Source organism: Epinephelus lanceolatus, chromosome 17 (genome assembly GCF_041903045.1).
Source record: "Epinephelus lanceolatus isolate andai-2023 chromosome 17, ASM4190304v1, whole genome shotgun sequence".
In the NCBI taxonomy this organism is placed as follows: Eukaryota; Metazoa; Chordata; class Actinopteri; order Perciformes; family Serranidae; genus Epinephelus; species Epinephelus lanceolatus.
Genome location: NC_135750.1, coordinates 4,515,220 through 4,541,493, shown reverse-complemented (window position 1 = coordinate 4,541,493; position 26,274 = coordinate 4,515,220). Strand labels below are relative to the sequence as shown.

The 26,274-nt window shown below is 41.8% G+C and overlaps 1 protein-coding gene across 1 annotated transcript; it reads right to left on the bottom strand.

Annotated features, from left to right (window-relative positions):
* Nucleotides 1-129: 129 nt before the first annotated feature.
* chrna1 (cholinergic receptor, nicotinic, alpha 1 (muscle)) lies at nucleotides 130-26,274 on the bottom strand. The gene is made up of 10 exons (XM_033643643.2): nucleotides 26,048-26,274; nucleotides 17,386-17,528; nucleotides 10,242-10,286; nucleotides 9,634-9,743; nucleotides 9,331-9,526; nucleotides 7,565-7,802; nucleotides 4,728-4,951; nucleotides 4,499-4,613; nucleotides 4,077-4,201; nucleotides 130-2,269 (listed from the first exon to the last, which is right to left on the bottom strand). The coding sequence occupies exons 1-10, from the start codon at nucleotides 26,100-26,102 to the stop codon at nucleotides 2,141-2,143; spliced, it is 1,380 nt and encodes a 459-aa protein (XP_033499534.2). The 5' UTR covers nucleotides 26,103-26,274; the 3' UTR covers nucleotides 130-2,140.

The window sequence follows — 26,274 nt, the reverse complement described above, 5'->3', positions numbered from 1 at the left end:
TTTTTGGGTTTGTCATGGAAATGTGACCAAAGTGCACAATCGTGACAAGATATTTAGCCTGCGATGAAGAATAAATCACAAACCACTTATGTACATTATAATACAACAATAAAGACATATAATAAGGCATAAAATAAACAAATGATAACTTTTATTTTTCACTCTATTTCACATCTCAGCAACTGCAAATATAAAAAAACAATAAATGATCAGAGAAATATGACAGCAGAACTTTACTGTCTTAAACCAAACTAAATGGATAAATGTTTAAAAGGAATCACAGCTGCAAAATAAATCAAGTTGCCTTCAGTCGGTTTCTGTGAACACAGGCAGCAACACTGCAGCTGTGACGTTGCTCAACAATCTGCCTTTGCTACAACACAATTAAAGGTTCAGTGTGTTCGGGTTTAGTGGCATCTAGCAGTGAGGAAACTTCTCCTGGGAGAACTTTGGTGGCCGATGACCCTATCTAGAGCCGGTACTTGATTAGTCCCTTCTAGGCTACTGTAGAAACAACATGGTGGACCTCCATGGGAGAGGACCCCCTGCCCATGTGGATGAAAATGTCTCATTCTAAACACAACAATTCTTATTTGGGAACATTTCTGAATATTATAAACCACCTCTGCTGACAGATGCCCCTAAATCCTACACACTGGACCCAAACCACACGATTATTATCAGCTTTAAGTCTATGTTCCCTAAATGAGAATTCTTTGACCATATTTATCCAAATCATCATGATGTCAGGTATTATGACTTAATCAACAGACTCCATGCCTTTGTTGGCTGTACATTTATCAGTAACTCTACCTTAAACTGCTCTGTTGTTTGTCAGATTTTCACATTTTTCCAAAGACATGGATGAAAATCATTTATCATATAATTCATCGAAAAATAGTATTCAAAACAACTGAGCCCCTAACAAACTGTACAACAGAGTTAAGAGGACTTCACATGCGTCAGTGACAAAGCAAACCTTTCCACTAACTCATGAATATTTACACAACTCACAACCTTCACCCATAAATATAAATGAGACGTTTAGAAGTCAAGTGAGTGTCGGGCAAAACAGAACAATAAACTTCCAGGCAGGAAAACGTCTTGCCTGCACTCCAAGACCGTCAACCAGACGCCGTCTGTACAACTGGCAATAAAGTTGGACTGAAATACAATCGAAGATATTCATTCTAAACTGAAGCCTGCTCTGACCTACAGTGATGGGATGGACACGGAGTTCATTTCTTTTATTCACTCAAACTGTTAATAGACAGTACAAGTACAACTCGGATTCCGAAAGTGTTGGGACGCTGTGTAAAATATAAATGACAACAGAATGGATTTGTCTTTGGACTGTGGGAGGAAACCCACAATTTGCATATCCTCTGTGACCTATTGCCAGTTTTTTTTGTAAATATACACTCATTCTGAATTTGATGCCTGCAACATATTCCAAAAAAAGTTAGGACAACAAAGTGTTGCAGGCGTCAAATTCAGACTGTGTGTGTCAGTTTGAACATTAAATATCTTGTCTTTGTACTGTATTCAGTTGAATATAGGAAAAAGGATTTACAAATCATTGCATCCGGTTTTTATTTATGTCACACAGCGTCCCAACTTTTCTGGAATCAGGGTTGTATGTGCTAATGATATTAGCATCCATTCCCAGTCGATCCTCAGCACGGTGGACATGAAAAGTCTCATGTTAAGGTGTGAGAAAATCCTCCGACTTAAACCTCAAATCAAGCTGCCAAAAACAAGACAAAACACATCAGTTATTACTGTTACGGATTTAACATTACAGTAATAACATACACTCCACCAGAGTGAATCGCAGCAAGCAGAAAAACAACGAAAACAAAAGGCAAGAAAAGCTTCAAGTATGACCCATCTAGATCACGAGACTCGTGCCTTTAAGATGCCAGGATTTGCCTTGAACTGCAGTCTCCTCGATTTCAGTAAATACACAAACGTGCACATTGGAAAGTGACTCAAACTGTGTGTGTGTGTGTGTGTGTGTGTGTGTGTGTGTGTGAGAGAGAGAGAGAGAGAGAGAGAGAGAGAGAGAGAGAGAGAAACATGATTCTCCAATGGTGACCTCTGCTGTGACAACACACATCCTCCTTCATGGGTCAGGCCTCTACAGCAAGTTGAGCTCAATGAGTCTCCCAGCAAAGACGGCGAGCGTCCCGATGATGCACACGGCCATGAACACGCAGAGCAGGATGTGGTCCAAAACCATGGCAACGAACTTCCACTCCTCTGCTGCCTGGAACAAGAAGAGACGAGGAGGAGCGAGAGAGTCATAATCTGAGGACGTCTGAATTTGGAGGTTTGTCATTTAGATATTTAATAATCGGTGAGACACTGATGTTCTTTCACCAGTCATATAAACAGTTTAGATGCCTTTTGTTTGGAAGTTCATTTTACATACACATATTGGAAGAAAGACAGTGTTGGCTGGATTGGTTAGGATTAGGCAAGAGGAGTGAGATTGGTTCAGGTTTTCATGATGTCCTCTTGGTTAGGGTTAGTGTAAGAATGTCAGGGTGAGCCAGTCAGAGGCAGAGTAAGACCCTGATCACACAGATGGTGTTTTAGCAGCTGGAGGCGGCTTTTTGTAATTGTTTTTAATGAGAATGAAGCGTTTTGCTCGCTGTTTTTGCGTTGCTATGTGCCTCAAGTTTCTATGCTCTAGGCGCCTGGCGTTTGTGCTGGATTGGTCTGAACTCCTCGAGTCGAAAAAAACTCAGAGAAGAAAAGCACCCGACATCATCTCTGCTTTTTTCCTATTGTCCAATCAGATGATTTGAGAGGCGTAAACTGCCCTGGAGTCATCCTAAATTATGCTTGGTCCATTTTAATAACTAGCTTCTAATCACTGTGAAATAAATAGGCCTAAATGGCAGATTTATTTCACAGAAAGGTTAGGGTAAGGAGGTGATAGAGTGGTTGCCAGTATCCTTTTTTACCAGTGGCATTCAATTTAAAAAACAAAGGCAATGTGGACAGGCCATTCCTTCACCATCCTCGGATTCGCAGACTCACGTTCAGTAAATATGAAGCCAGAACTAGCAGCCCGTTAGCCTAGCTTAGCACCAGGGTGTCAGCGGGGTCTTAAAAAGTATTAAAAGTTAATCAATCAAATGTCGGAAAATTAAGGCCCTTAAAAAGTATTAAAAAGTCTTAATCGTGATTTTATGAAGTATTAAATTTTCTTGGCATTCAAGCTTTGATAAAAAGTATCCATGAATGTATAATTTATTTTCCTCCTCGCGACTATTACAAACAACGATGTGTAGGTAGGCACACTCTGACAGCCACTCGGGCCGTGCGCATACCTGTGTGACATCATGCGACAGCGCACGTCCAGGCGCCAAACAGAGGAGCAAAAGACAATAAAAAATCCCTCTCATCTTATCTGAGTTCTGTTGTATGTTTGTGCTCCATAGATTTAATTTCAAACTACAACTTTTTAGTAAGTTAAAGATGCGTTGCTGCTAACGACAGCGTGAAGTGTCGATGAGGTCTTAAGGTTTTTTTTTGGAAGGTCTTAAAAAAGTCTTAAAAAGGTACTGAAATTAACCTCAGGATTCCTGCATATACCCTGAGCACCAAGACCAAAAATGGAGGTAAACAAATCTGCCTACGAGCACCTTTAACATTCACTAATTAACTCATTGTATCCTGTTTGTTTATTAAGTATTAAACTACTTGGACAAGGACATGTTTCGGTTACAGACGTGTCTTTTATAATGGTGGTGTATGGGGATAATGCTGTGTGGGCTGCAGGAAATGGCTGCAATACCATGAGTGGCCACTGGGAGAAATTTGTAGGGGCCTTGGTTGGCTATGCTCGTTAAAAAAGGGGGTGTGGCTCTACTGCAGTCAACCTTAGATGATGTGGAACACTGTGATTGGTTTATAGACATAGGTGGAGTCAGATGACAGTAATCATGGATCTAGACATTCTAGAGAGTAATGTCCGTAGGTTTGGACAGGGGATCTGAACGGGTTAATGAATTTTGTGTGGGTCCATACTCGTGTCAATAATATTCATGCAGGTGTTTTCTTACGTTGTTTGACTCCTCGTCTGACTTCATGGTCTCAGCGATGTACTTCACCCCGTCAATGGCGCTGCGAACATCAGGGTTTTTAGTGATGGGAGACTGGTAGGTGACATTGGTGGGGGTGGGGTTACCTGCAGAGGACAAAGTAGAAACAGGGTGTAGTTTATTATTACTGACTTATGAAGTGTTTTTGCTTTTTATTCATCAAGCATATTACTACGGTTTGATGTTTTTAGTTCACGTCTGGGGTCAGTTGGTGTTACGTGTCTCTGTGACTCACATTATCTCAAACCTTCCCACTGACAGTAACACCTGCGTGGCACACTCACAGGCCCACAGTATAAACTATCTGGCTTCCTGCCCAGAACATGTTGCTCTTGTCCTCTGACTAAATGTTTGTGGGTTCTGTCATTAAGCTGCAGCCTTGCCTGAGATGTCCGAGATGTCCATGTCAGTGGGGAACAACGTCTTCTGGCGGATCTCCTGACTGGGACGCTTCATTGTTGAGAAGAACATCATGTTGGGAATGGTTTCGATGAAGACCTGAGAGACAGATATAAACAGGTGATGATTACAGTCCTTTCAAGCTGTTTTTTAAAACACTCATATATGAAAACATTTCACATCACAGGCTGATGATAAAAGTGGAGCTCATACCTTGCGGATCCAGCCGGGCATGGTGTGCGTGCTGGGCGAGCGGTGATGCGTGTTGATGACGATGACGGTGATGATGATGGAGGCGATGACAAACACCATGGTGAAGAGCATGTATTTCCCTATGAGGGGGACAGCGCTGGAGGTGGAGGGGATCAGCTCCACAATAACCAGCAGGAAGACAGTGAGAGACAGCAGGACGGAGATGGAGAGAGTCATCTTTTCACCTGCAGACAGAGGGGTGGACACAAAGACAGACATCAGAGCTACTTTGACACTTTTTGATAGCTCTTACAGCAGACAGCTGTGACCAGTTAGAGCTTTACAAACTGATTAACTCGTCACTATCTTGCTCTAATGTTACAGTCACTCCTGAGAATGGAATTAAATTCATGTAGTACAAGCGAATGTCTGGAGCACCCCAATCTGTGAGTTTAAGTGATAGAGATCCAAATCATATTGGATGAAATAGAATTTCCACACATGAAAGTGGCCCCAAAGGAGTCTGAAATTATTCGACTTCATGTGCTGTCAAAATGTGTATATGATATCTGATGTTAACCTCTTTACATCTCTATGCTTTACATAAATGCACATCTTTGGTTCTGTATTTCTGTACATTACATATTCCTTTAATCCGTAATACTGTGAATCTTTCTACGTCCCCTGAAATACAGTTTTTGCACGTTTCAGTCTTGCTCTTCCATTTTGAAGTCCCAGTGTGTGAGATTTAGGGGGTTTAGTGGCTAGAATTCTTTTTTTGTTCATTGTTCAGGAGCTGAATTATCCAAGGAGGTCTCTGCCTCTCCAAATCAAACAGACCAAGTGATTAAAACGCTGAAAAACAAAATAGTTTTGTATTACAAATCAGTCAGTATGTTTACATGCACAGTTAAAGGAAATGGCCACTTTAGAATGAAAATACAGACAGGACTTACCGACCCACATGCCGACAAGAAGTCCAGTGTAGTTTTTTAATCCACAAAACTTGTTCAGGGTATCAGAGGATAACAGCTAGCCGGATTTTTTCATACACTTGAAGTGCATGGAACCCATGTCCAAAATCATTTTTGAAAATGTAATAAAACTCTGCTAATGCATTTCAAAAATGTCTCGTCCGTTGTAATCCAAGTGCCCTGAAGCCACGGCATGCAAAATTGACAACTGCAACTCGCAGAAGACTCGAGAACGTTCAGAGATGTTCTTGTTCTCGAACCTCGCGCGAGTTGCAGGCTAACAGACCACGGTGAGAAATGATGCTATAAAAGTGGAGTAAATTATGTCTTTTCAAGTCAATTTTGCATGCCGCGGCTTCAGGGCACTTGGATTACGATGGACGAGCTGTTCTGATGTTAAAATGCATTAGCGTAGTTTTATTACATTTTCCCCGAATGAGTTTTGTCGATTAAAAAACTACACTGGACTTCTTGTCGGCATGAGGGTCAGTAAGTACTGTCTGTATTTTCATTCTAAAGTTGCCTTTTCCTTTAAGTCAAGCTACAGTTATAGCTTGACTAGACCATTTAATTGGACTGCTGTCTTTGTCCCAGTATAAAAGCATGGGAGGGGAATCAATTTATATCCTTAAGTATGCCCAACTTCATAGGTAGATGGTGCAACATGCCCCCTCTCAGCTTGTTAGTATTGAACCTTTTTCTAGTCACAGACTAAACAATCAACAAACAAGTTAGCTATGGTTAGCTAGCAGCTAACTGCTACCATGGTGGACAACTTTACAGCTCTGTACATCTCGTCTGTCCAAAAATGCACAGCTCTGGATGTAGATTTAACAATGTTGTTACTGGCTTCTTCTTTGACTTCTGGGTCAAAGCCCGGGCGGAAACTGGAGCATGCTCAGAGCGCCTCGGCCAGTTTGGGTCTGATTGACCGTATACATGCAGGAGGAATTCAACTCCGAATCACATTATCTGTGTGTGTTAGTGCGACTTTGAGAAACTTGATTTAGTACGATTTCAGTTGGACGAACATGTTTAAATGTATTTTAAAAGTCTGATTTTAGTCGGACTGACACAATTAATCGATTTTCTCTAATGTCAGGTAAACATACTGAGAGATGGGCCGCTTGCCTAGTGCTCACCTATTTACTCTGATAATTTAAGATTCCGATGTTGAGAAAGTTTTTACTGGGAGCTGAATTATCCACGGAGGTCTCTTCTTCTCCAAAACAAACAGACCCAATGATGTAAAGCAGTAAAAACACTCAATAAAACAATTTCACTTTACAAAGCAGTGTTTTTTGGATGTCGCTTGTTGCAGATGGACTTCTTACTACGGTGGCTGATGCAAAACCACAAATGTCCCTGTCTTGAGCTTGGGTTTGGTTTGTCCATTCTGGGCTACTGTAAAAACATGGCGGTGCAACATGGTGATCTCTGTAGATGTGGACGTGCTCTGTATGTAGGTATAAACGACTCAATCCAACTTAACAAAACCACAACAATTCTTATTTTCCAGTGATTACACACTAAAGAAAATATACTTATTATATTATTTTCCATTTCTGCCAGTATACCCCCTAAACCTTACACACTGAAGCTTTAACAAAGTTACATTGTACATAATTTAATAGCATTTATTTATATGTTTATTGTAGTTTTTCCTAGTATAGATTTATGGCTCTTGTCTGTGCACCAAAGCACCAAAGTAAATTCCTTGTATGTGAAAACCTACTTGGTAAAAAAAACCTTGAAAAATGAAAAACTGCACCAACTGGTGAAAAGGCATTGGTATACCCTCTTGATACCTACCATCAAAGTTTTTTGTTAATACATTTTTGGAAAAGTTTGTAGGTGCTCCACAACCCAGCAGGGTCTACGTACCAGAGTCAGTGGGCAGGTAGAAGACCAGTCCAGTAAGAAATGAGAAGAGCATGCAGGGAATGATGACGTTGACGATGAAATAGAGAGGCAGCCGCAGCATCAGGAAATGGTAGGTGATGTCAAGGTAGGGCGTGTCGGGACAGCAGGTGTAGTAAACCCAGTGTTTCCAGCCCCTGTAGTCTTTTAACACCCATTCACCTGACTCCATGAAGTTACTGAGGTCAGGACGGTCGTTGTCCTGAAACACACAAGAGAAGGAAATCATTCACGGTCATAGAATAGGGTGGCCTATTGCAAAGTGATACAGGGGAGGGTATTCGGGGGTTAATGTTTTAAACTCATTGATCGATAGGATGGTTAAAGAGACAGTTTGCCCCAAAATCAAAAATACATAATTTTCCTCGTACCTGTAGTGCTATTTATCAGTCTAGATTGTTTTGGAGTGAGTTGCTGAGCAGTGTTAATTTTGACAGCTATTTTAGATTTTGTCTCCGTCTTGAGATGAAAATATTTATTAGTTTTAGTCACATTTTAGTCATTCTTGTCCTTTAACTGATGGAAAATCAAAACTTTATAGTTGATGAGGTTGTAGAAAAAATTCATTTAGACAGTTTTTTTTTCTCCAACTAAATTTCTACACACTTATTTTCCAGCAGTTTTTGACAGGTCTAAGGGGGGATTTACTGATCATCATTTGAAAAGCTCAACATCTCTCTATTTATGCTCCTTGACACCACAAATAACTAATGTGAGACAACTAGGATTTGTCCCCAGGTTCATTATAAGCTCTGACTTATCCAACTGACTGTTATGAAGCAGAAAAATAACTTATGCGACATTTCAGTTGAAGGTTTAAACTCATGTCTCACAGAGCAGGTGATTAAAACTAAACTTTCATCTCTGTCAGAGAAAACTTCAGTGAGTCTCCTACCTGCCTGTCAAACACCATCGAACCATTAACCTTCCTGAGACAGTCCAGATTTGGGCGCAGTCTCACGGGATCAACACATGTGAAATGTGGCGGCCAATAGCTGCTTGCTCCGCTGCAGTTTAGCGGCGAACAACCGGAGCTGCTAACAGCCACCGCTGCAACATAAAAACTCCACAAATTCTGCTGGCTAGTAAAACATTGTGGCACAGACTATTTACTGGAGTTTACTAGCTTGTTGATGAATACAAGCACAGCTAAATGTCCGATAGCCCACCCCTAACATTTTCATCACTTCTTGTTTCGTCAGCGAAAATGAAACATAGATTTTATCTTAATTTTTATTATCAAGATGTGTTTTTGGCTCATCATCATCATCTTGTTTTCGTCATGGAAAAAAAGGTCGTCGATGAAAATGTTTTGTCATAGTCTTTGTCAACGAAATAAACACTGTTTCCGAGTACTAGAGATTTTGGCTGTATTGGCTTGTGGTGCTCAAAGCATTCTGGAAAGCGACATTACTGTTGAGTTTTTCAAATGTATGTATGTCTTTTGCGCACCACAATTCGAGTGCCATCAAGTTCAATTATATTGTAGAGAAGGCAGACATCTGTATGGCTGATATCTCCAACACTCGGCAACTCACACCAAAATGATTTAATCTGATAAACAGCGCTACAGGTAAAAGGAAACATATTTAGTTTTAATTTGCGGATGAACTGTCCCTTTAAGTTATCTATGTTTTATGTTGGATAGTAACTGACAGACACTTCTGTTCATTACGACCTTTCAAACTAATGTCTCAGTTTAACCCTGTGGGTGTATAAGAGACACTCACCGGGTTGATGACGACCAGCAGTCCATCATATGTCCATGTCCCCAGTTTCATGCTACAGTTCTGCAGGTCAAACGGGAAATGGAGGACGATAATCTCACAGTAACTCTTAAAGATGGCCGGAGGGTTCCATGTTATCTTCCCAGTGTGCTCCAGCAAGACTTTGGTTTCATGGATGATGGCAAAGTCACCATCAGCACTGCAGAGGAAGAAGAGGATGAGGACAAAGGGAAGGAGCAGCCAGATGTTTAAATGGTGGTGTTTGTGTTTAGATAGATGATACAGAGACAGAGAATGTGTGTTTACTTGTTGTATAGCACCAGGTCAGGTTTCCAGATGTCAGTTGAAGGGACTCTGATCTTCTTGATGCCTCCGTACTCATCTGGACTCCACTTCAGGTTCACATCCACCCACGACTGAGGGGAAAATCAGAAAACGTCATATCATTTCGTCTAATGATATACTATAGAGCTGTGTTCTGTTGTGTTATTTTCATTTGATTGAATCATTGCCCATGTAAACCTGGGAGTCATGTACAGTTCATGTCACAGCAGAACGAATAAAGATCTTGTCCAGCAGCCGCCATGTCACAAATCCTCACTGTATACATTGGAGGTTTCACAGGTGTGTCTTTTTAAACAGTAACATTTCTAAGGATTTTAGCTACATGAGCAGAAACACTTTTTATATTGGTTGGTAAAACTCATTGACAGCTGTGAGCAGAGCTACACATTGCTTTAGTTCCAAAAAATACTCTAATCATTAGTGTTAAGTAAAAGAAAGGACCTCTAACAAATGTGGTGCCTAATTTCCAAACCGTATCAATATGTTTTCATTATAAATATTGTGAATGTTATTTACAAGTGAAGGGTAAGCATATTTTTTGTTGTCACTAATCCAGCAGTCACATTTACCTGTTTGAGACGGACATTGCTGGTCACAATCTGGTTCACTTCATCCTGAGAGGTGCAGAAAAAGACAGAAAACAGTCAGAAGCAAGCAAGAAGCAAGAAGACATCTTCTGTAAAGATTTCAAGACAAAATACAATGTGTATTCTTGTAACCATTAATTTTGTGTTTTTATTGACTCTCTGTGTCATTTTGAAAGAAATGTCAAAAAGCACACAATGTGAAATCTCCTGGACAAAAAGAGAGGCTACGTCTCATTTCATTTCATCCTCTTTTCATCGCAAAGACAAAGTTTCTGGAGATTGACACAGCTGCCTCACTGTGCCAGTAATTATCAGAATCAGAATCTGAAATACTTTATTGATCCCCGAGGGGAAATTATTTATCTTACAGGTGCTCCTTGCAAGACAGGAAAGATACTTGAAAATATAAGAAATTTACATTACATTGGATTATTGCAGGGTGTGAAAAAGTCTCAGGGCCACTCAGAGGGAGGAGTTGTACAGTTTGATGGCCACAGGCAGGAATGATTTCCTGTGGCGCTCAGTGGCACATCTTGGTGGTATGAGTCTCCCACTGAAAGTACTCTTGTGCCTGACCAGCACATGGTGGAGTGGGTGTGAGACATTGTCCAAGACAGTTCGTAGCTTAGACAGCATCCTCCTCTCTGACACCACCATCAGAGAGTCACACTCCGTTCCCACAACGTCACTGGCCTTGTGGATCAGTTTGTTGAGTCTGTTTGTGTCCGCCACCCTCAGCCTGCTGCCCCAGCACACAACAGCATAGAGGATAGCACTGGCCACCACAGACTCATAGAAGATCCTGAGCATAGTCCGGCAGATGTTGAAGGACCTCAGTCGCCTCAGAAAATAGAGACGGCTCTGGCCCTTCTGTAGAGAGCGTTAGTGTTCTTAACCCAGTCCAGTTTATCGTCAATGTGTATCCCCAGGTACTTATAGTTTATAGTTTAATTATATATTTGCTTTGATTTACATTAATGTTTGGAAGAATTAAGGTGCCACCTACTGGCAGCTGAAAGAAAGTGATGTTTTAAAGCTATTAAGTGACTTAGATTTTTTTTTTTTAAATACTTAATTCTGGTGGCACAGTGATGCAGTGGTTAGCATTGTCGCCTCACAGTAAGAGGGTTCCTGGCTCAAACCCCATGTTCTCCCTTTGTCAGAGTGGGTTTCCTCCAGGTGCTCCAGCTTCCTCCCACAGTCCAAAGACATGCAGGTTAATTGGTGACTCTAAATTGTCCATAGGTGTGAATGTGAGTATGAATGGTTGTGTGTCTCTATGTGTCAGCCCTGTGATAGTCTGGTGACCTGTGTGGGCACCCACAGTGTACAGGTGTCCAAGGCCAAGGGGGACACATGAAAAGCTCTATGGTTAACCCTTTAAACTGGATCAAGTGCAACAATTTACTTACTGACTTATATCACAAGTTATATGCATTTACATGATATATAAATGTAGTTTTACCGTTGAAACAGCAACATGCTGTCTGCTGCTAAATTTTGGTGAGGGAAAAAGGAATATTGCCATTTTTACCACAGTTTAACTAATATTTGCTTAAAGTAGCCTGAAGATTGAATAAATAAATAAATGAAGAAATAAAAACTGTTCACTTCTGATTTGATTTCATGATTTAATACCGTGCAGTCATTTCCTCACTCAGTGTTTGACTGAACATTTCTCTAATCACTCACTGAAGGGCAGCCCAGGACACATGTGACCACCTCTGCTTTTCAAAATAAGAAAACAAGGTCTTAACAGTAGACACAAAATACATGTGGAAAAATAATTAAGATTATATTCGCAGGAAGTATAGAAATTAATAGGGAATTAATTAAAAATTAAAAGCCATGTTTATTTGTCAGTTAATCTCTTCCAAATAATTTAGAATATAATATAACTCTGGACTACTGCATGACATAAAACATTAATTGATATTTATCATGACTATGCAATTTAAGTGCATTGAAGCGTGGGAAAAGACCAATGCGCATGCTCAAAGCCTCAGCCAATGCAAGTGGATGGCACAAATTTGACTCCAGGTGCGCTGATCACCTGCCGCTTAGCTGCAATTTGATTGGCCGATTGCCAAGTCCTGCTGTCATCATTGGCTGGTAACTGAATTGGTAAAGTTTTTTATTTCTTGTAACGGACACCGGTGATGCAAACAAAATGGATGACCTCCACAGAACAGATTGAAGCGTCTTTATCATAAAGAAAAGTTGAAGATGAAACACCTCAGTGTCCTCCAGCTGCGGGATGCTGTCAGAGACCAAACTGCTGGTAATAATAACCAGAGTTAAGGTGGAGGTGTTCTCCAGGAGTCTGTGTGTGTTATTCAGACTGTACCTGGTGCAGAGCAGACTGTCAGGAGCGTCTGTCTGAGAGGATTACCAAACACAAAGCAGCAGCAGAGCGCGGTAAAGTGACTTGATGTGCAAACTTTTGTCAACACTGCAAACACTTTTTAATTGTTATCAATATCAATGTGACACCTTCAGGGGACAGAGCGGGACACGGAGCGTCGCTGGAGGACTGGAGGACAGACTGGAGGAGCAGAAGGAGAGCTGCAACAGTAGGACAGCAGCTTCTTTTATTGACATGGTGCTTGTGTTGTTTTGGCCGCCTTGCCATCACTGAGCTGACATGTTGCTGGCTGTGACCCTGTTGGTAGTTACGGGCCTGATTATGGGTGGCAGAGCCCACACAGGGGCGGACTGTGAGACAGTGAGTTCCTGTGCACTGATACTCAAAGGGCCCCACCACCTCTCCTACACAGGAGCGAGATGCACAGACTTTGTGGTGGTTTTGCATCTCTTTGTGGTCCCTATGCATCTTTTTGGGGGTATTGTGTCTCTGTAGTCATTTAGTGTCTCTATGTGGTTGTTTTGTGCCCTTGTGTTGTTGTCTAGGTCTCTTGGAGGTAATTTTGTGTCATGCTGAGGTTGTTTTGTGTCTCTTTGAGGTTGTTTTGTGCCTTTTTGTAGTCATCTGGGTCTCCTGGATGTAATTTCATGCCTTACTGATGTAATTTTTGTGTCTCTTTGAGGTATTTTTTGTCTTTACTTTGGTTGTTTTGTATCTCATTGTGGTTGTTTAATGACTCCTCATGGTTGATTCGTGCCTTTTTGTGTCTTACTGAGGTAGTTTTGTGTCTCTAAGGTAATTTTGTCCTCTTTAGTTGGCTTGTATCACTCATTTAGTATCTCCTTGTGGTTGCTTTGTGTCTCTGTTTTTTTGTGCCTTTTGTAGTCATTTGGGTCTCCTTAAGGTAATTTAGTGTCTTACTGAAGTAGTTTTGTGTCTCTTTGAGGGTAACTTTTTAATTCTTTGGTCATGTTGTCACTTGTTTAGTGTCTCCTTGTGGTTGTTTTTTGTCTCTTTGCAATCGTTTTGTATCTCTGACGTCATTTTTTGTGGTTGTGATTCTGGTTTTATATTTTGCGTGTCATCCTCAAAAAGCATATGGGTGGCATGGCCTGCTGCTGGGGTGAAAACTGGATCATCTGGTCCACAAATGTTGTCATAAAGCTGCGCTCAGTTGTTTTATTTGCTGTTCACTTCATTCATTGCGACGTGCCATGACTTCCTCCTCACAGCCTGGACGCAGAAGGAGAGCTACAAAAGTAAGTGCAGCTTATTTTTATTTGCTTTGTGCTTGTGTTTTGTGGCCGCCGTGCCATCACTGAGCTGATGAACTTGTTGTACTGTTGACGCTGGTTCTATAACATGGTTGACGTAGCGTGGGTTACACTGGTTGAAGGAACTCTGATCTTCCTGATGCTCCACTTAAGTGTAAAGTTGTTTTGTGGCTGTGGTGCCAGCTCTGAGCTGATGATGCTTGTTGTGACCTTGGTTCTATAGTGTTGATGACAGTGTCTAAAAAAGCTTCTATGCATTGCTGGGTGATAATTGGAAATGTACTGGTGAAGCTAGGCTTAACTGTTTTATTTCCATAGAAGAATCAACATTGTGCTTATGTTGTGCTGGTTTTGGTTTGTGGCCGCTGTGCCCTCACTGACACTGAGAGGAGATGCTTGCTGTGACATTAAGTCCTACTGGTTCCATAGTATGGGTGACGTACCCCCCTCACACAGGCTCCGCCCTCTACTGGACTCTTTGTGTAACAGTCCTCTTATCCCAAACAAAGCATAAATGAGTCGGCCAATCAGGATAAGCCTCCTTGAAGACGTGCAGACCCCGCAGTATATAGGCAGGTGGATTCTCGCCATCGGACGTCCTTTTTCTCTTCAGTGAGCAGCGAGTAGTGCACTGAGCTAGATGCAGCATTGCATCTGCTCTGCCCAGTTTGTGCATCAGCATGTTATGTTGAATGCACGGCTCCCAACACATGTGTTTTGGTGATGGCATGGCTGGTAAGGCCCCAACCAAGAAACGCCTTGTGCGATGGCTTTGCGAGTGTATCTTCCAAACCTCCAGGCAGGTGGCAGGGACCCTCCCACTGTGGTCTGCGCACGCTCCACACATGGTGTGGCAGTGTTGGCGGCCTTGTTCAGTGGGATGCGTGTCCCGGACATATGTGGCAGCATTGTGGTTTACGTCCTGTCAGGCTCCTCTCCAGGGTCTGTGCTCACTGGAGCGACACAGGACTGGTGTAAAGGGCTGGGTGTATGTCAGTTGTGTGTCACCTGACTCCCCTCTGGCCGTGATACACCAACATGTTTCTGTGTTCCTTGATGAACCAGGAAATGTAGTGGGCAGGGTGTCTATTGCTTGTCTTTGGACCCCTGTAAGGTGAGGCCACACGTCCACCCACTTCGGTTGCTCACCACCTGAGTTGGCTTGGGTCCTCTGTTTCTCCACTGTGGTGGCCTGGGTTATCTGTAAGCAGGCGACTGACCTTTAGTCGGTCAGGATCATTGTGGCTGGGATGATATGTCGCAACAGGGCGTTCATTCATCGGGTTGCACCCACTGTACCCATAGACTCCAGTAGAGAGCAGGGCATGTGTGAGAGAACAAAGGTTACGATAATGTAACCCTAGTTCTATTAGCACAGGTGGAGCCCTCTTCTTAGGGGCCCTGTCGCCCCTACGTCGCTTGCTGAAGAGGGTGTAGGAGGTCATACGGTGGGAATCCACCTCCCTATACACTGTGGGGTCTGCATGTATTCAGATAGATGCCATCATCATCATCTTCACAGCCTGAACGCAGAAGGAGAGCTACAAAAGTAAGTGCAGCTTATTTTTATTTGCTTTGTGCTTGTGTTTTGTGGCCGCCGTGCCATCACTGAGCTGATGAACTTGCTGTAATGTTAACACTGGTTCTATAATGGTTGATGTAGCCCCCAAAAGGCAAAGGTTACACTGCTTGAAGGAACTGTGATCTTCCTGATGCTCCACTTCAGTGGAAAGTTGTGTTTTGTGGCTGTGGTGCCAGCTCTGAGCTGATGATGCTTGTTGTGACCTTGGTTCTATAGTGTTGATGACAGTGTTTGGGTCTCCTTAAGGTAATTTAGTGTCTTACTGAAGTAGTTTTGTGTCTCTTTGAGGTAACTTCTTAATTCTTTGGTCATGTTGTCACTTGTTTAGTGTCTCCTTGTGGTTGTTTTTTGTCTCTTTGGAATCGTTTTGTATCTCTGACGTCATCTTTTGTGGTTGTGATTCTGTTTTTATATTTTGCGTGTCATCCTCAAAAAAAGCATATGGGTGGCATGGCCTGCTGCTGGGGTGAAAACTGGATCATCTGGTCCACAAATGTTGTCATAAAGCTGCGCTCAGTTGTTTTATTTGCTGTTCACTTCATTCATTGCGACGTGCCATGACTTCCTCCTCACAGCCTGGACGCAGAAGGAGAGCTACAAAAGTAAGTGCAGCTTATTTTTATTTGCTTTGTGCTTGTGTTTTGTGGCCGCCGTGCCATCACTGAGCTGATGAACTTGTTGTACTGTTAATGCTGGTTCTGTAACATGGTTGATGTAGCGTGGGTTACACTGGTTGAAGGAACTCTGATCTTCCTGATGCTCCACTTAAGTGTAAAGTTGCTTTGTGGCTGTGGTGCCAGCTCTGAGCTGATGATGCTTGTTGTGACCTTGGTTCTATAGTGTTGATGACAGTGTCTAAAAAAGCTTCTATGCATTGCTGGGTGATAATTGGAAGACATGAGATCATTGGGTCTAATAATGTACTGCAGTGTAGTGCCATGACTTCCTCCTCACAGCCTGGGCGCAGAAGGAGAGCTACAAAAGTAAGTGCAGCTTATTTTCATTTGCTTTGTGCTGTGTTTTATGGCCGCCGTGCCATCACTGAAGTGATATGCTTGTGATGCCAGTTGAGTCTTGCCTATTGTCATAAGGCCTCTGTCACCTTGTTGCTCTGTGTGGTTGGATTCATGACTTGTAGTCTCGGTGTTTACAGTGTGCTTAAATTCCTTGTTTGCATTGTTCTGGCTGCTGTGCCATCTGAAGGCGTCAAAGCTTGTGACTTTCTGGCGGTTCTTGATTGAAACTTTGCTTCTTGATTGTGTTTCAGTCATTGAAAAGCAGTGTGTTGTCAAATATTTCCTGTTGTTATTTTCATACAGTTTGACCAGTACATACAGTGACATTCTTTCTCTATTGACTGAAATTTGCAGACCTGCCTTGTATATTTCAGTACCTCGGACAGCGACATTTACAATAGCTCTGCGTGCTGTGATCCATACAGTAGGTTACTTTCTCTCTGATGTAGTGTCTGTGTGCCTATATTCTGATTTAATTTGCCTTGAATTAATTTCATAAATCCTATATTTAACTGCAAGTAACATAGCAACAGTAATGAAGTGAAACCATGCTGCTAATATGCAACTTCCTCAACATAGTATGGAGAGCCATGTGTCCAGTCAAGTCAAACATCTTGTCTACTTTTACCCTCTCATTAGTGCAATTAGAAATTTTCAAATTACAAACATTCCTAGAAGGTATAGGAGCTATAAGAGCTGTTAAGTTACAGTAATGGCAGCCTTTAATTTCTTGCACAAATTGAGTCACGGATGGTTTTCACTATTTAGTATTTGGAGGAAGCCTGAAAGCCTCAAGTGAAAGTGCGAGCATAATGTCATGCCACTTAATGTAAGTAGTTTTTAATTTTCTTTTGCTTTTGCCAATACCAACTCCTGCCTCGCCCCTTACCACACTGATGAGCTGTATTAGCTGCAGTCCCACAGTGACCTCTACGGCTTCACTGAAGTGGTCCACGGGACGAACCACCTTGTTGTAACCAGTAAACAGGGTTTTCACCAGACGGGTCTCATCCTCTGAGCAGGAAACTGGACCTAGGGCACAAAAAAAATCAGTCACACTCTTCACTTGAGCCTCGTCTTCTGGAGGCATCGTACACAGTGATTTAATAAGGAGAGGAAAACATTTTTGGACGATTAAGCTTCAAAACCTTCAAACTTTACTTGTTCCTCATGTCAGTGATGTATGATTTGCGCTGTGGTACACACATTTGTAATGCATTCTTATATTGGCCTCGTTGGCTGAGGCACACAGCACACAGTATGACATGTTGTCATCCCCAGCTGACGCCCATGTCCCCACAAATGTCTCATACTGGAACTGAACTCGCAGCTGAAGTGAGCCGGAGGCCGGCAGATTGCTTTCAACTGTGATTCACACAGCAAACATTTCCCAGGCTCACGGCGAGCAACCTGAAACCCTTTTAAAGTGACAGAGTGCGAGAATGTATAGGAAGACAGAGGAAACATCAGATGAGAGCGACAGACAGACGCAGGCACATGCAGACAGATCAACAGCAACAGCAGTGGAGTGACTGGCGTGCCACATTGGTGAAAAGCCTCGGCACTGAGTGTCCCATGAGCTGTCTAAGCGCTGCAATCAAGTATGTTTCTGTATAAGTCCTCGGAGCGAACCTAAGCTGAGTGTTAAGAGGGTGTTTGGGGAAAACCAGCTCCGGCCAATCCACTTGACATTCAGTCTGGATCATTTCGAGTTCAGAACAGTTAACCCGCATTTAACACCTCTTCATACAAACAGTGTTTCAACTGACAGACTTAGAGGTTTTTTTTTTTTAACCATGACTTTATGAGCCCATAAATTAAGCTGTGACTACGGAATATTCAACATAAAAATATTAATGGCCCACTGTGGACGAGTCCAGCTTCACTTGTTGGTTTCCGATGAGCTTTGTGGATGCTTAAAATACCTGAACGCATGCAGCAGTTGTTTGCTTACTCATAGTTTTAGGAGGCATACCACTGGACGTGTGTTTGTTTCTCTGTCGTACCTTGTTCCAGATTTTCTTCAGATTCATTTGGAAAGCATTTATTAGTTAGACTCTGGCAGTTCTGTGATACCACAATTAAGTTATGCCAATGTATAGGATAAAAGCTGTGCTGTATGACTGTTTCTAATCTTTGTATCCCTGGAAAAATCCCAGCAGGTTAATATATCTATTAAGGTTGCAGCAGTATGCTGCTTTCAAGGTATATGGTGATATGAAAGTTGCCGGTTATCATACCTTATATATTTGCTTATTCACGATACTGAAGAGACTTTTTACCCATACTTCCATTAATCAAGTTTGTATTATCTTAATAAAATATTTATTTAACCATTCTAACTGATAATAATAATAATAATAATAATAATAATAATAATAATAATAATATTAACTCTCACGATCGTACCGTGAAAATGTCTTACGGTTTTAACCCTAATATCTATAGTGGCTTTCTTATCAGTTACTGAGGTGCTGTTGTTTTGGCAAGCTTAACTGATATGTACTGTAGGTATTGGCTTTGTAGTGTGCAAACCAATTAGGGGTGTTGCAATACATCAATTTGGATTGATAAACTGATTCAATGAGCAACGATATCATTTATTCACAGTAAAAACATCTGTCCATCTCTCCATCTATCTCTATCTCTGTACTTATCGACATTTTTAAAAGATGCACCTTTCTTTTGAGCTTCCTACAGTATGGCTCATGTGTCACCATTTCTGTCCAAGCCTACCTCAATCACAGGCCCCTGAATTCAGTCGAATTCAAATCTTATTGTGGCAGACTTTTTAAAAATCAGCAAATATTGTACCGTTTCACCAAAGAATCGATATTGTGATGAAATTTGTGATTTACACCCCTCGGCCTCTAGTTTCCCGGCGCAGCGCAGGGTGGCACAGGGTGGCGCAGGGTGGTGAACCCCGCGCAGAGCTAGTTTCGAGCAGCGCAACCCGAGGTGCGCTGAGATGGGTGTGGCGGCGCAGCAGGGGAAGGTGTCGACAAATCCAGCTTGGTGCAGTGACAGTTTCGTGCCAAAAGGCTTCGCCGAAGGTGTGCTAAAAGCTTGCCAGCTGAAACCAGGTCTACTGTCAGCGCAGGCAGAGCGCAGCCGGTGTAAGCTGAAGTTTGGCTGACCGGTGGACAGTGCGCACACGTCACCAAAACCTCACAGGCAGGTTTCCAGAATGTCAGGCACATTAACGATGCAATAAATACCCACAAAAAACACTATTCAATGCAACTATCTGCAATCAGCACATAAATGTATCTCTATATCGACTGTCCCGTCACATCTGATGTCAGATCAAAGGGGACTGGCACCGTTTGGCACGTTTGGCACGCGTAATGGAAACCCAACCTGATTTGATTAACACAGCTGCAAACTAATGAGTTCACATCCCTCTCAGCCAACCACAAACAGCCACAGCATGAGATAGGGAGTATATATTCAGCATCTGTCATCTTAGAAAAGTCAAAAGAAAAGAAACAGAGTGAGATTGCGAGAGAGAAAGAGAGAGCGCGCCCGCACGAGAGAAACGCAACATTGATTTACAATTGTGGTGACCTCCTCCCAGGCTACCTTTGCATCATCAGCCCGTGGAGGTCAGCTCGCAGTTCCGTATATTCGGACACTGCGAGCTTGGACCTCCCGGACCAAAACATCAGTTTCCTCCTGGGAGAAGTTTGGCCGTCTGACACTGCTGCTCTCTTCTGCCATGGCGAATTGAGTAAACTCTCATTACACCTTCGCATGGCGCATTTAAGGGCGAGGAGAGGGGCTCATTTGATTGGTGTGATGTGTGTAAAACCCACTCCATGCCTTCTCTCCTCCCTCTTTCCGACTTACAGAGGTGGGAAAGAGGAGTAGCTGCACCAGCGCGCACGGTGTGCCAAACTTGCAAAATCCACCTGGCCACACCCAGTTGGCGAAGCGCAGGTGCGCTGCGCCCCTGCCTTGCCCGGTCTGCGAAACTAGAGGCCCTCATGTCAAAGTCCAAAGGTAAATCTTTGCCACTTCATTTATTGCTTATAGATACACAAAGTTTCTTGTAACCACGTAGAACATCATCACTCACAGTTCGATAGCTGAACCACATTTCAGTCACTGCTACCTGCAGACACCATGGCCAAGGTAATAAAAACTGTGTGCCTCACTTTGCATGAAACACACCTAGCAACATTACCATTTCAGTGTATTACACTAAAAGAAACACCCTGTATGTAGTGTTGCAGTACTACTGTAGTGACTTGAAGACAACCGCAGATGAAGCGCTCATGTGGGTTGCAGTATCATGGTATCCAGGAAGGTGCTCTTTGGTCAGGAAGTGCAGTACATCTTGAAAAAAAAACAAAATCCAAGGCAACTCTTCTCTGGTGCAAAAGTTAATAGGCCTTTATTAAATGGCTAGTTCATGATGAACATTAAAATCACCAACATGTTTCAGCCATGCTCACTGGCCTTCATCAGGGCATAAAGCTGCAGGGTTCACAGGTGGCCTAAATGAGGCGCTACTCGGACATGGGTGGAGCCAATCAGCACTCCATTTGCCAAACTGCAGGCATATAAGCAAACTCCCTTTACACAATGCACTCATAAATAGAAACCTGCATTATAGGGCCAGTAGGCAAACAATGAGAATATAACAAATATAATTAGAAAAAAATCACAATAAACCATCAATAGGTCAAATTCTATAAGGAGAACAAAAAATAAATATACATAAACTGCATTCAGTAGCAGAAGTAACATGAAAATGAATAGAATATATACATAAAACACAAAAAAGAGACAACCGAAATAAATTAAAAAAAAGACACTAAATATATGCAAACAGATATACGAAGCAGGAAACCTTTACATAGGAAGTATTAATTTACAAAAATGGAGTCAGGTCAAGGTCCTCATTAATTCCTGGATGTACAGTAGCTTTCAATTTGAAAATCCATTCCGCCGCTTTTTGATTGAGACGTTTCTGTCTGTCCTGTCTCTGCCTCAGGGATATGGTCAATACCCATAGCCAACAAAGAGGAGGGGTCATTGCCATGATGTTCTTTAAAATGTTTAGCCAAAGGGTAGTCCAGGTTACCTCTCCTGGTCGCATACTCATGTTCTGCAAGTCTATCTTGTAACCTGTGTTTAGTACGGCCAATGTAAAAGATACGGCATACCTGACATTCAAGTTTGTAAATCACAAAGGTGGTTTTACAATTGATGAAATGATGAATACAATGTTTTATTTCTAGCTTCAAAGGTTTTAGATTTAACAATATTATTACAATGAGGACTATTGCTACTGTTGTGAGTTTAACAGAAAGAGAGGTGCCTGTGTTTTTGACGGTATAGAAAGTTATACTGTTGGGATTACTTAATACCCTGGTATACTGTAATACTGTGATACCACCTGATCCTAATGTCCATGTATGACTATGTATGACCAAAAATCTCATTGTATAATTACTTTGTGAACGCATCAGTCGTCAACCCTACAATGCTGTCGCAGTCAAAAACTATTGTAATATATGATTATCTTTATATTTCTAAATGATTACAAGCATGTTTCTGTGATCTGTTATCAGCTGATACTGTTTTTGATATCCTGCTCTGGTTCTACCAGAAACAGTGACCATATCTTTCGGGCATTTGCCCTCATGCTTGCACCATGACTGTAGAAGGCTGTTCTTTGTACAACAAACAGCCTATCACATTACCTTTGTTCAAGTAAACACCTCGTGTAGTTCTGTTACAATATGACTCAGCAGATTATCATAGTGTTGCTCGCCAAGTTGTGACACAAGTTACATCCTTAGCCTGTTATTCCTGGAATGTGCTGGCGATCCACAGTCAGCCTGAACCGAGCAGGCTGGGATCTAGTTTCATTTAGCCAGCAGGAGCAGAGGACACACACACACACACACACACACACACACACAGTTTGTTTGTTTCAGGGCGTCTTTCTCAGAGAGGTGATGTTGTTGTGTACAGTGCTGCTGATGTTTCCAGCATTTCCCTGGCTGTCTACCTTTTGTCTCTGTGTGTCGCCGGCTGCCTGCTCCCTGTCTGTTGTCCTGCGAGCACGCTTTGATCCGGCCACAGACAAAAATAGACAGGAGGGAAGGCGGGACAGAGGAGCCACTTGGAGCTGTCAATCATTGCCTACCCTCAACACCACTTTACAGACCTCCCACTGCAAAATCAAATGCAACCTAAAATTAAAGAAAACAAACACAGCTAGCCGGATCTTCATCGTTAGGAGTGCAAATAAAATAAGATACCACACATTGACTCTAACGAGTGTCATGAAAGGCTGCTGTGTGATTTATTTTTACAGTTACATTATCTGAAGATCTTAATTCACTTAACCTGAGACAAAACAATCATGTTTGGAGGCTGTTTGATGCACTGACACACAAGCTCAAGCTAGTAAATAATTCTCAAAGTGGACGTGTAGCATCCGGGGATAAAGACCTTCAAATGATTTACTGAGCTCCGTTTTTATTGCACATCTGCAGTGATGCAGATAATGTCCAACTGGTGGCTTACAGGCTGCATCCATTCATCGTGACATAACACCTCTATCTGGCCATTGCATCAATTTGTCACCACTGTGTTTTGGAAAGTGTGCCAGAACCCAAATCACTGACTTGGAAAGGATAAATAGAAAGAAACTCCTGTTGAAAAGAATCGACTGGTAATCTCGCCACTGCAGACACTGAATCCTTGATTTATAGAAAGACCTGATAAACAACACTGAATAGAAATCAGGTGTGATTGCATATATGCACATTTGTGTTTATAAAGCGCTGACTGAAGACCTGATGAAAACTCTTTGCTGGGGTAAAGTGCATGATACTGTATGTCAGAGAGAGTTTATTCAGTCAGTCCCAACTCTGTATCCTGATCCACATTTATGCCTTTTCAGAGCTGTTGTTAATGTTGTATTTGAGTCTTTGTGAATATAATATTTTTAGGTTTTAATGGTCATGTGATCGACACAGAGGACACTGCTGTTTACAGTTAATCTTAAATCATATGTTGTCTTTCTGCCAAGACCCCGATGCTTCACGGCAGGTACGAGCGGATCATGTAATTTGATGTTCAGTAGATGTTTTCAGTAATTAAAGTAAAGGTCTCACTATTTGCGTCGCAGATAAACCAGTCACATTATGTTATAATTACTGTCTTTCTTTTGAAGCAGAGTTTGGGCAATATGGGGGTATGAGCATTTAATTAATGTGCAGTCTATTCATTTTCAGGGATCAGTGGATGGAGATAAGCAGACGATGCACTTTATGGGTGAAACATTTGTTTGAATGATAGAGAAAATCATCAAAGAGAAGATCAAGCACATGAATACAGACTATTTAAAAGATCTGGAAAGTGATCCACAGTTTGGGGAGGCAGGGACGGCAGTATTTGAATGGTCACAGGTTTAATTCCCCCCCAAGAGACGGTGTGTGCATCAGAAAGCATGTGTGCTGTCCAGGTGTCCTTGGACAAAGACACTGAACCCATTCCTACTGACTGATAAATATAAATCACTCTTGAGGAGGACAACAGCTACAGTAAATGCCTTAAATATGAATGCAGAGAGGAATGCTAACAATGCAGGGCCGCCTCTTTTAGGGGAGCTGAAGGACAAATGCAAACACACTCTCGTTTCTGCTTTGCACAGGAAGTTACAGACACAGTTTTGAACTCAAAGACTGAGTTGTAAACTGCTGCAGCTACGTGTGTAGGCAATACTTTCTCAATCTGACATTGGCACATATCAATGTTTGGTCAAAATGTGACATGCAAGGTACCCTGGGTGTGTTGGTTGTTAACATCTAGGATGCCATGTCAACTTCATCCTGTTACATGCATTGTCTATTTTCAAAATACACAGTTTGCATACAGTCTCTTTCAAAATAAACACACTATGTCGGTCACTATGTCAACACTGCAAATTGACTTTATTTCCTTCAACAACTAATGCACGTGGTTGCGTTTTAGGGTAACCACGTACCTTTCAGGCAGAACTTGAGATGGCGTTCTAGAACGTCAGCAACCAACACACCCAGGGTACCTTGCATGCCATATGACGGCATGTAAAGTCCATGACCACACGTCAATATGTGACGAGGTCGGAGTAACCGTGTGTTGCCCTGTTGGATCAGCAAACTTTCTGTTGCTGCTGTGACACAGATTAGACCCAGCTCTCTGTGAGTCTTGGTGCTGAAGCTTCTGACAAAAAAGTTTTTAATCTTTATTTATTTTATTGTACATTTTAGTAAATATAAAGTTTAATATAACATCTGTCACAGAGGTCACAAAGTGCGTCACTGAAATAAAATAGTTAAAATAAGACCATAGAAACATTTGTATGTCATTTACCAATATTCGATGCAATACATGATGCTGCTGATATAGCCGTCAGAAATACTGATATGTTAGGTGCATTGTTTCTTTTAAATATGTCTCATGATAAGCTGTTTCCAGAAGAGTATGATTTACCTTTTTCTCATGATGTAGTGCCAAAAAAATGCAATAAGTCATCATATCGAATCACAATACTTTTAGAATTGTAGTACTTAAAAGTCACAGTACGAACATAAGGGAAAACTACATATTCATTATATTTTTGAATGTAAGATAGTAGTTATGTAGCACAATACACACTTACAGGCTCAGTACAGTGAACATTTTTATTCTTAATATCTTACGTAGCAGTTTTAAACATTGTAGCATAATGCACATTTTTATTTCTATTTTATTACTTCATACATACTTCTATTTCACATTCTTTTCTTACTACTTATAATTCTCTATTCCTTACATCGCAGGGACTGCAATGAATCAGTTTCCCCTCGGGGATCAATAAAGTATTTCTGATTCTGTATCAAATTGGCCTCCAGGTATCATGATAGTGTTGAATTGGAGGATAAAATATTGTCCCCGCCCTGATATCTCTTTAATTTGATGAAACAAAGCTAAAAGCAGTGTCTGGTTATTTCATCCTGTTGTTTCCCAAAGGTTTATCCAGTAAATGAACTATAGCACAGGATGTTAACTTCCCAATATAAAAAACACATATACAGTGAGAGAGTGTTCACAGTGCCTTCCCCTGGTGCTGGGCCATGTGTCAGGAAGTGGTCTCCTGTTTCTGAGCAATGCCACTGGACACACGAGCACAGTCTCTGGAGGAATCAGTACTTCATCCACAGAGGACATGAACTGAGCAACATGCATGCTGAAATATGTAGAACATGCGTAAAATGACAGCTGGGAGGTTGTTTTCTAAATAGTTTAAGTTGTGGAGATTTATTTTAGACTTCTAGAAACAACAGGCTTCTTTGATGAGTTCAAAACATTTTAAAGTGAGTTTAGTTTGTGGTATTGTTTAAAGAGCTTTGGATGCAGCGACCAAGACTGTGTTTACCTCTTCATTCAGATGGTTTTAAGACCTGCGAGCTAAAAAACATAACCAAGAAGGTTGAAATATCAAGGACCCCCCCCCTCACACACACACACACACACACACACACACACACACACACAGGAAGACTTACCAGCAAGTACAGCGAGGATCCATGCCAGTAAGACCTGGACCTTAGAGAGGTTCATATCTCCACCAGACGTTTATGAAAACAGAAATCTACAGCATCCACTCAGTTAACGTGTTGTTGAGCAGTTAGCAGGTCGCAGGCTAACCTCAGGCTAACTGACTTTACACTGAGACACACACACACGCACTGAAGCTGCGGCAGGCCCTTTGGAGTTAAAGTGAGTAGTGGGA